Genomic DNA, 10,515 nt, shown 5'->3' with positions numbered 1-10,515 from the left:
TAAAAATATGTATACATAGGGTATACACAGTGAATTTGCCTTTTCAATGTCTGCTTTTATCCAAAAGTTCAAGCCCTAGGGTATTAAAATTGAAAGCATTAGTATTTAAACTTTAACTACATCTCCATCAGAATGCAGCAAATCACATGATCATTCTAGGTGGAAGAACTGGTAGAATGTCTAGATGGTAGAGGATTTTGCTTATCTGAATGATAACAGTGCTAACACTGCTACATTCCTGTTCAATGTGCACTACATAAGGAATTTTAGTTTTCCACGTCTGCTGGTAACTTTGTGAATTATTCCAACAGGTATATTGCTCTTTGTTAGCCTAGATGTTCTTTTTGCTTGGTTGACTGCCAGAGAATGACCTACCTCTTCCTCTTCCAGTCTTTTCAAGGAATCACCTGCAAACTTAATGTATTGGGTCATCAAGGTCACTAAGGCAGTGTACCGAGTCCGCAGATCCATGAACTGTGGAGGAACAAAGGCAGGGGTAAGTGTTGTAGAAGTAAATACTCCCATTAAGCTTCAAAGAAGTGATAGACACTGCTCTAGAACCTATCCTGATTTTCATTTCAAAATCATCATTGCGGAATCCAAAGTTCTAATTTTGAATCCAGAATTCAATGCTGTCAACAAGGTGCACTTGAACAAATATATCCTAAGGATCTAAGAGCAGATCCATAAGAAGAAGAAACAGAATACAATGTTTTGACTTTGCAGTCACTTGACACTTCCCCCTGTAAGAAAGGGTTTCAAGAGGGAGAAGCCATGCTTGTCACTGTTCCTCTCTCTAAGAGGTAGCAGGGAGACAGATTTATCTTTCTCACCCAAATGAGGCTGGTTTGCCTTAGAATCTATCAAAGCATTCAGATCCAGTAAGTTTTACCATGGCCAAGATGAACTTCTTGTTTACTGTGATCAAGATCCAGTCTAGAGGTAGTTCTAAACAGTTTTACTGAGGCACAGTTCTCATACAGCTTTTTGTCATTTGGATGACTTTTTTTAATCAGCTGCATTATGCTGTCTTGCTACCAAACTGCAGCATAAGGAACAAGAGAATATTTGTTATACCATGTATCTCTAGAGAAAAAACCCAGACTTTTTTGGATTATCGTATTTAATAATTAATAAATCCAAAACTTAATTCTTGTGTTTACTCTATTTCAAGCAAAGACTCTCACTTTCCTGCCATAAGAAACCCATTTACCTCTTGAATAATGAAGTCTGATGAGCTTTGAATTCTTCGTCGCTTTACTGGAGATTTTTGTTGGGAGTCAACCATAGCTCTGTAGGTCATGGTCTGCAACTCATAGTCCTGTACAAGAGAAAATACACAAAATCATTGGCATTATACATGACACTGACACTAAAAGATAGGACTATAAGTGTAATATTATTGTTACCTTCACAGCAGCTGAGTATTGTTCTGAATATTTCTGGCATTCATCTATTTTGCTTTGTTTCATTTCAATCTCAGAAACCAGCATCTGTAAATTATGAATGTACATTTTCAGCTTAAAAAGATACTTTTATTACCATTATAATTAACATTTCTACTTTATCTAACATTATCTAACATAAATAGATGGTTCATTAACATCTACTTTATCTAATATGCTCCTATCCATATGTGTACAAGTAATTATGCTCAAGCCTATGTCCTCAGCTTAATCAGATTTACAGTACAGAAGTAGTGAAAAAACCTGCCACGTTAATAGTTCATGAATGAACTTAAAATCAGGAATATATCATTACATGCATATAATTTATTATCCAGTCTATTTATACTGTATTTCCTTCTTGCAGGAGACACATGTTGAGTTTAGCTCTGCTTCCATGAAAATATTTCTACATCCATAAATAAAAAACCAGCACTGAATATGGAATTATGTGGTAAGGCAAGTCCAGAAGTTTTAAGGTTTTGATGTTCTTGCACACTTGAGGACCAAACAATTTGGTTTATATGACAGTGACAATTATCACTGGGTGATATATTCATGGCTGCACTAGAAACACAAAATCATAAAATCTGGTGATTACTTGGAGCTTTACAGTAAGGGCTGATGGGTATAAGCCATTCGTATTAATAAACAATATTGAGATCACTGATATTTTAATTCTTTGGTCAGTGCTTACCACAGTGGTTTGCCACAATGACATCCCCTTCATACCTTGTGTTGGTTCAATTGCTTAGCCAATGCTTTGCTATTTTCAGGATGTATTTCTTGAATCTTTCGCTGAGTATCTTCCACTTGTTGAATCCAAGTGTCCAAAGAATTGTAAGTATCTTTATAATACTTCAGAGATTTATTAATACCTTCTAAGTCACGCAACCTGATTTTATAAGATAAAGCAAAGGGGAGAAGATTATGATTAAAGACAAAAAATAAAACAGTAAGGCAAATACAGCTTTAAAGGCTTCAAATGCCTTAGCTCTGTTACAGTTCACAGCATAAAACCTGGTGTAGCATTAATTAAACAGCAAATTCACTTCTCAAACACTAGGGCTTCCCAGCTTGAGGAACTCTTTCCATTTGTCATAAAGGACATCCAGGAGAGATCCTACCATGCAAGAAACTCTATATATCCCTCATTAGAGTGTTCAACTGCTTGAAGCTCCAGGAGCACTGGAAACCCCAGGAAAGAGGGAGGGCTCTGCTACTGCAGTCAGCTCTGTTACAAGAAGGGAGAGTATTTAAAATGTGGCCTATGAATCAAGAAGGAGAGTGCCATGCTGGAGTCAAGTAGTGGTTCACCATACTCTCCCATAAAACAGCAGGAGTTACACTAAAACTGAAGACTGTAAAAATGCCAATGTGCAAAAGTAATTCAACATATACATCTAATTTTAAATCATGGTTTTGACCTAAAAAGAGAAGTCTGTGTGTTTCTTTAAAGTAATTTCCATACTGAGGGAGATACTGACAGTTTTTCTTTCAGGATCCTAAACTGTTACTTGTTATCATGGTGTGATTTTGGTGGTTGCTCTGTGCAGAGCCGGGAGTTACACTCGATGATCCTTGTGGGTTCCTTCTAACTCAGGATATTCTACGATTCTACTTAAAAGATCATATAAATATGACCACTCAACACTGCAGAATAAACAGAAGTATACAACCTTTTACAGTTCAGCTTGGAATCAATACTTTGAATTGCTGTAGTGTTGTTCTTAAGATGCCAAAAGGAGATTTAAAAAGAGCAAGCAAAGGAAAATTTTTTTCTCAAGTTTCATACTTAAGCAAGTTTTAAAGTTTAAGAACCATGAAAAAGAGAAAGGATCATGAAAACTGCAGCCAATATTTGTACATAGGTTTTGTATAATGATTATCAGTGTCAAGCTGGTAGGAAGAAGCAGAGATAATATTTACAGAAAGCAGCCTGTTTAAAACTCTGTACTGCAGTTACTTCAATCTGTCCTGTTTACACCAGAAGTCACTATGTATTAGCAGTCATTTTTCAGCATATTCTGTTCAGGATACAGTCCTGGCAGGAGAGCATGTGGTTCATGCTTACTCTCTTGAAGAAATAGGAACACTTCAGTACCTCATAAAACCCCTGTTTAATAATTTAAATTATGTCACACTAACAACTGATGAAAAATCAGAGGTGGAACTTCAGCTAGCTATTCTGCAGCCAGCTTTAAATGAGTGACCTTTTTCCCATCTTCCTTCTAACTTCCAGCAATGTTGAACAGACAAACTAAACTAGTTAATTACAAGTGAATAACTTCAATATTGCACCTGAATGTACATTCAGTCCTCAGAAAAGGAGGACAAAAATGTGACAGGTTGTTGTGCGACTTTTACATCAACAGCGCCATCTTCAATGTTCTTTTTCAGGCTATCTATAATGACAAACTAAAGTACATTTCAAAGAAAATAAGTTCAGACAGTACAGAATTCCTCAACACTTGCCCAATACTTTTTCCTTCCGCCTCTACAGTTCTGCATCCTTTAAATACAGGAAACAGGACTGTAGAGACTGAAGAAAAAAGCATTTCCAGGAATTTCATGTATGGACATCTTCAGAAATACAGGGAGGTGTGTTCTGCTGTATCTGCATATCTGCATTGGCAGGTGCACTTGAGCATCATTTTTCAGTATCAACTAGACAGTAAAGGGCTGAAATCAGAGCACTATCTCTAATGGATATTAAAAAAAAATAAAAGGCACTTCACAAAAAAAGTTATTGCACCACAAATTATCACAGATGTCCATGGAAGCTAAGAACTTCCAGACTTAACACTTGAGTAACTAAAAGCAAATTAACATGAATCCAATCATAATTTGCTCACCAATTTAGCCCATCACAACTAATTATGTGGAGAAACAGATGGAATTTCCATAGGCCTGCCAGCCATTTCTGCAGGTTTCATTTTTTTAAAAGAAAAATGACAATTTAGCTCCACTGTGTATCAATAAGTTGTAAGTTTCTGTATCTTGTTCATCTCTTGGAGCTTAACAGCCACAGGCATTTCCAGTGGAAAAGTAAGGCAAGGTTGCCAACAGCACAATAAAGGTGTTCATCCCAGCACATTCCAAAAACAGTTCAGAAAACTATTCAGACCTGTTTTAACATTCATTTCTGATTGTTTTTCCTCAGAAATAAATTTTTAAAAACAGTCTAAAACATGAACAGAATATAATAAAAAGTCATACAAACCTATTTTCAATTTGAGAATGAACATTTTGCCACCTCTCAGCCAACTGATCAACTTTTTCTTTATGCCAGTCAAAGTCAAGATCACGTTCCTTGTGCATTTTAAACATCTGATCACTGATCATCTTTGCCTTCTGCAGTTCATCCTCTAAGGCATGGAATGTTTGTCTTTTCTCATCCACCTCAGATCTCCATTGCTAGTAGGTGATAAAAAAAGTTGTAAATAACTGCTAAACTATGACACTATTTTATAAATTAGTATTTTACACAAGTATGCTGTATAAATGAATAAACGAAAATATTTCAGTTAATGTTTTATTCTGCTTGCTCAAATACTCAAGTGGCACTAGAATGGGTTTGAAGCAATAAACAGCTAAATAATTCTAAGTAACAGCAATCCCCACAACACACAGATCAAAACACAGAGGTCAAATGAACACACTCACCTTAGAAATTATATCTTTCAAAAAAAATTATTAGGCAGATGCTAATCATTCTATCTAGCAAAAAAGCATTACTCATAATTTGTAATATCAAAATGAGTTATATACAGCAAACAAAAAATGCTGAACTTCAATCTTTCAGTTTCTCAAAGATAACTGCCAAACTTCCTAAAAAACCCTGATTAGAACACTGAAGCATCAAAAATGTTATTGTGATCAAATTTACATAACATAAATATATGTTTATGCTACCCTAAGTATGTGGTACCTTCTGAAGAGCAAAGAAAATCTTACCGCAGCATTTACAAGTGCCACTTTTGCAAGTTCAGATACTTTAATGCATTTTGCAACAGCAGGAACATGCTTTCAACCTATCCAAATCCTAATGCTCCAAAGTAGTCATTTTTTTCTGAAATGTCAATTCAAATACCACCTCAAACTAAATACACAAGCCCATGTTTGACACCCTATAGAGTGAAGCATAAGGGAATCAGGTGTTAAAAGACAGATAGCTTTCGTCTTATTTTTTTTATTTGCCCATGAAAAGGCACTAACCAGCTCTTACCTTTAAGGTACCCATCAGATTTTCAATATTGTTTTTGTCAGCTGTTACTGCCTCTTCTTCACACAACTTAGTTTCATAGTGTTTTACTAATGATTCTGCTGTTTGGGTGTTCGTCAGCACCAAATTGATAGTTTTTAATCTGAAAAACAGACCTCCTGTTAACTGAACCATAAAAAATAATAAATAAAATAAAACCATAAAATCATAACAATCAATACCAACACTCAACACATTCGTGTTTTTCAGCGTTTTCTTTCACAGGGCACCCCTTTATACAATGTTAAAATGTTAACTCCCTTTTCCTCGATCAGTATTATTCATTGTATTCATTATTAAATTGTTTCAATTTAAGAGAAAACTATAAACTAAAACACGTGTGATGGAAGACAGCCTAGTACATACTTTTCTATGAAAATGGAAGACATGGAGTAAACTTGGTTCATGTTTTGTATAACGACATTGAGCTCAGAGCGCAGAGTAGGGACTGAAGGTGAACCAGCAGCTTGACTGAAAAACTCTTCACATTTATCTGTGATGACTCCCAAGTCATCCTTCAGCCGATCCAGTTCTTTCTTCAGTTTCTGTAAAATGAAAGGTGATTGGTAGTGCTTTTATCCTACATCAACCTGATAGATACTTTACATATCACTATGAGTACAGGTCTGCCCTCCTTTACTTCTTTGATGATGACACCATTAGAAAAAAATTGAAGAGAAATGTATGTGTAATAGGGAAACTAATGGAGATGCCATTGATCAGCATATTTTTGCTCACAAACATCTTTTTGTGATGCTGATCAGCAAAAAGATGCTGAGCAAAAAGATGCTCCATTAGTTTCTCTATTACACATACGATTTATGGAGCTTCATATAACACATACGAAGCTAAATATTTGACTCCTCTTTTCAAGGTACACTGCAAACCTTCCTGGCTTACACTCAAAACTCAGGATATGTTTCTTTATTAAATACAACTTTTCCTAGGCAAAACAGGCTTTCTCAAAGACTCACCTCTTGCTCTGAAATCCTAAGCACATTTTCATGTACATCATCCCTCTCCATCGGCGTCCGGATCTGCCGTATTAACCGCTCCTCACAACTCTCCAGTCGTAGTCTGATATTTCTGACTTCAGAGATGTACAGATTATAAATAGACTCTTCCTGCTCCTCTGTTGAGAGAATTAAGGCATATGTTAGCCATCAAAGTCATCATGTCATTTTCACCATAACTTCTCACACTTTTTATAAAGTCATCGCTCTACTGGTGTTTTCGTGACTGGCCAAAATGCCATCAGCTTCCATCAAAATTCTGGTTAAAAGGCAAATCTTAGGAACTTTTAAACTTTATTTTTATTAAATCATCTCCTCACACATGAAAAATAACCATCTGTGATCATTCTGCACAGGCATTACTCTATGATGACATTGCTAAATTCAGTGACTGATTCTTTTAATCAGTGGTAGCAGGGACATAAATCCTCTTTCAGATGCACAGTGCACCACATCTTTCCTGAAGCTGAGTGAACTTTGCTAATGAAGTAATCAGCTTTGCACTACTGTATTTCTTTAAGTCATCAACTACTCAACAGTAAATCAGAAGAGCTATTCTGAGCTTTCTGTTCTCACTGTATTAATACAGTGTTAATTACAGTTAAGACAGCAGTAACTACAGGCATCCTGTGGAGTCAGGAAAGTAGCTAGGACATTTTCCTAGCCTTAACAGAGTGAAAAATTCTAATTCAGTCACGAACTCAAAGTAATGAAGCTGTTTTTCCAGCATTCAAAAACAAGGAACACAGGACTAAGCAGGGAGCTGTAAAGCACATAATAAATTCTTAAGTGTAAAATTTCTTGTAGCATTCTGTATTTTATGTAACACATCAATATTTTTGCATAGCTTATTATATATACAAAATTTAAAAAAATTAAGATCTTCTATACAATGGAATTGCACACATTGTTAAATTAGTCTTTTCAAAAGGACACAGGCAGAAACAATATCATGATAAAAAAGATCTCAACATGAAGAACAAAATCTCTCTCATAAGGACATCTTTCGACATTTCTAAGCTAAGTTTTACCTCTTTCTGCAGACTTCAGAAGCTCTTGATAGTATTGCTTGCAAACATTAACCTCCCTTTCCAGCTGAGCTGTATCAGAGCTTGTAAAGATTTTGGACTCCTGGCTGTCTTCCACAAAATCATCAAAGCGGGACTGTAAATTGCTTAGAACCTGCTGATGTTCCCCTGGCAGCATTGTCTTTATCTGCAACAGATTACAGACCCAAAGCACAGTCAGCAATGGTGCACCTCTCACACAGTTCCTGTGATGCTTTTTTATCAAAAAGCAATACTGATCAATTACTAAGATGGTAAAGTCAAAGAATTGAGGTCCTGAAAGGTCTCTGTTCCTTAGCTGGAGTCCACTTGACAGCTGATAATTTACACTCAACATAAAATCTTTTTCAATCTTTCCCATCAGAAAAGGCTTCTGTTAAGCCAACCCTACATCAGACTTCATTTCTCTCATCTAACACCATGCAGCAACAAACAATAACAAGGACAAAAAGAACTATCTCAGATTCCTCTTTCCAACAGCAACAGTGATAAATTAGGTAGGAAAGTGTCATTTTCAGTATTGCAAATACTTCTTGCAACAGTTTGTGCTCTCACACGGTTTTAGTCATCCTGTGACTTCCTAGTAAATGGTTGAGAGCCCTTCCTAGTCATAACACTTACTGAGGCAACATTGCCAGCTCGAACAACTTCAATTTCATTTGTCAGGTAATGCCAGGACACCACACTCTTCATGTTTACATGTGACTCATGCCAAAGGGCCAGAACATTCTGAAATTGCTGTTCAATCCTGAAACAAAAAAATTACAACTTCAGATCAGGGTAACACATGAAAAAAAAAAAAAAAGAAAAAAAAAAACACCCAAAAAACCAGCAACGAATATAAACCCACCAAAAAACTGTGAGATATTATTTTAACCCAAGTTTCATGTAAATAGATGTTAATAGAAAATAGGTAGTTTTACTTTGTCCCTACCTGTTGGCTGTATCTATTGCTTCTTTGTTTGGTGGAGGAACTGTAAAGCATACAGATGGAACCATGGCCTCATTACCACTGGGGCTAATGACTTTCCATTTAGCACGATGGGAGTTGTTTGCTAATACACACTCATCATCTTTGTAAATAGTTATCTAGTATTAACAGAAAAGCAGAATCATTTGATGAGCCAAGCATTACAAAATAATTGTACAAAGCACTTCTGCAAATGCTGTCAGCAAATAAGGAACAGAACAACAAAACCAATGTTCCAACCAAAGGATTTGCTCCTGTTTACTAGGGTGGAAGAAATTCACAGCCCAGCTTTCTCCAGGAACATGGTAATTAATGAAACTTTAGCTGAATTCTTACATCTGTAATTGGTTTGAGGAAATTTTAGTTTCTAACCTCAATTTGTCTATAGTCACAGATAGCTTTAATTGGAATGGATGTTTTGAGTACACAGTCAGGGTTCCTTGGCTTCAGCTGAATTATTGCCTTTGCTCTTCCCACAAGGCCTGCTACTGTGCTCTTATACTGCAAGAGTTGTTCTTTTTCTTCCTAGAACAGTTAAGAAAAGAATACGTCATCAGAGAAGTCCAGAATACAGTACTGCCTCTTTGAGCCTGTTATGCCTTTTTTTTTCCCCACTGACTCCTTCTACAGTGTTTCTGAAAAGTAACACACTTCACAAAAACAAAGTATCTTTCTGAAGCCACTGTCTTCATATATCTGGTATTGTAAACACAAACAAATAAAACTGTATTTTAAAGTTATGAAAAATAGTAATTTATTTAAAAATTCTGAAAAAAATCAGCATTTTTTCCTTTACTTTATATGAATAATCTTAGCACATTTTATATCCCCCCATGACCTACACATTTCTTGTTTCACTGTAGCTCCTACTAATTGCCTCCTACTAAAGTGCTTACCATGGACTCCTGGACAAGGTCTTCCAGTCTATGAAGACTGCTTGATCTATCACAGCTGTATTTTCGGTATATGGTATCTTTTAAATTCTTCAAATATTCCATAGCTTCTTTGGCATCACTGAAAAACTAGGATAAAATAATTATCTGGGTTATTTTTAAACAAACTAAAAAATGCAGAATCAGCCACACTGAAGTTTTCAAGTGCTGTCCTTTAAAACAACCTTTTTTCATCACTTGAAGTGACCACTGCACCTCGCTCAGCTACTCATGATCTCATGTCTCAATGTACTCTTCAAAAAGGCACACACTGTTAACACCAGTTATTCTTGGTATGAGCTACATGCAAAATTAATTCTGCAATTATTGAACCTGCAGTTAATGGCCATTCCTGCAATGAAACAATTTTATTAAGCCAATCCTGCTTCCTTTGGAATTACAATTACTTTCACATAGAAAGCACAGACAAATCCCACAACTATAGAAACTACCTGCAAAATCCAAGCAGCACAGCTGGGGCAAACATTTTGTTCAGGAAGGGAAATGAGCTGCCACACCTGGCAGTTCTGCAAGGGTATCTGCCCACCCAAACAAGGGTCCTGGTTAGGCACAACTGGGAATGGAAATCCCATTCTCTCCCTTAAGCCCCTTTTTTAAATCCAGAATTCCAGTTTCTTCCCCTTGTCACAAGGAGCTCAAATTGCTTTTTCTTCTCCAGTGTCCCGTTCCTAACTTTGGGATCTCATCTTTCTCAGTCCAAAGGCATCTCACCCCTTCATCACCTCCCTTTCTCTTCAATCAAACAACCCAGAAGACACTAAGGATTCATCCTTATAATTTGAATGTTTTAAATTAGTAGATTT

At 36.2% G+C, this 10,515-nt stretch overlaps 1 protein-coding gene across 13 annotated transcripts in view; it reads right to left on the bottom strand.

The window, feature by feature from the left end:
* Window positions 1-10,515, bottom strand: part of DST (dystonin) — a 289,433-nt gene that overhangs the window by 126,655 nt on the left and 152,263 nt on the right. For all 13 annotated transcript variants that reach the window (XM_063150658.1, XM_063150659.1, XM_063150655.1 and 10 more), the window contains 13 exons: window positions 9,656-9,781; window positions 9,132-9,284; window positions 8,724-8,878; window positions 8,411-8,537; window positions 7,754-7,937; window positions 6,684-6,841; window positions 6,076-6,254; window positions 5,674-5,812; window positions 4,669-4,862; window positions 2,178-2,340; window positions 1,410-1,493; window positions 1,214-1,321; window positions 376-474 (listed from right to left, as the gene is read on the bottom strand). In XM_063150658.1, the coding sequence (XP_063006728.1) occupies window positions 376-474; window positions 1,214-1,321; window positions 1,410-1,493; window positions 2,178-2,340; window positions 4,669-4,862; window positions 5,674-5,812; window positions 6,076-6,254; window positions 6,684-6,841; window positions 7,754-7,937; window positions 8,411-8,537; window positions 8,724-8,878; window positions 9,132-9,284; window positions 9,656-9,781 (1,869 nt within the window). The remainder of the gene's footprint in view (window positions 1-375; window positions 475-1,213; window positions 1,322-1,409; window positions 1,494-2,177; window positions 2,341-4,668; window positions 4,863-5,673; window positions 5,813-6,075; window positions 6,255-6,683; window positions 6,842-7,753; window positions 7,938-8,410; window positions 8,538-8,723; window positions 8,879-9,131; window positions 9,285-9,655; window positions 9,782-10,515) is intronic.

This window comes from Melospiza melodia, chromosome 3 (genome assembly GCF_035770615.1).
Source record: "Melospiza melodia melodia isolate bMelMel2 chromosome 3, bMelMel2.pri, whole genome shotgun sequence".
NCBI classification, from domain to species: domain Eukaryota; kingdom Metazoa; phylum Chordata; class Aves; order Passeriformes; family Passerellidae; genus Melospiza; species Melospiza melodia.
This window is presented reverse-complemented; position numbering and strand designations above follow the sequence as displayed.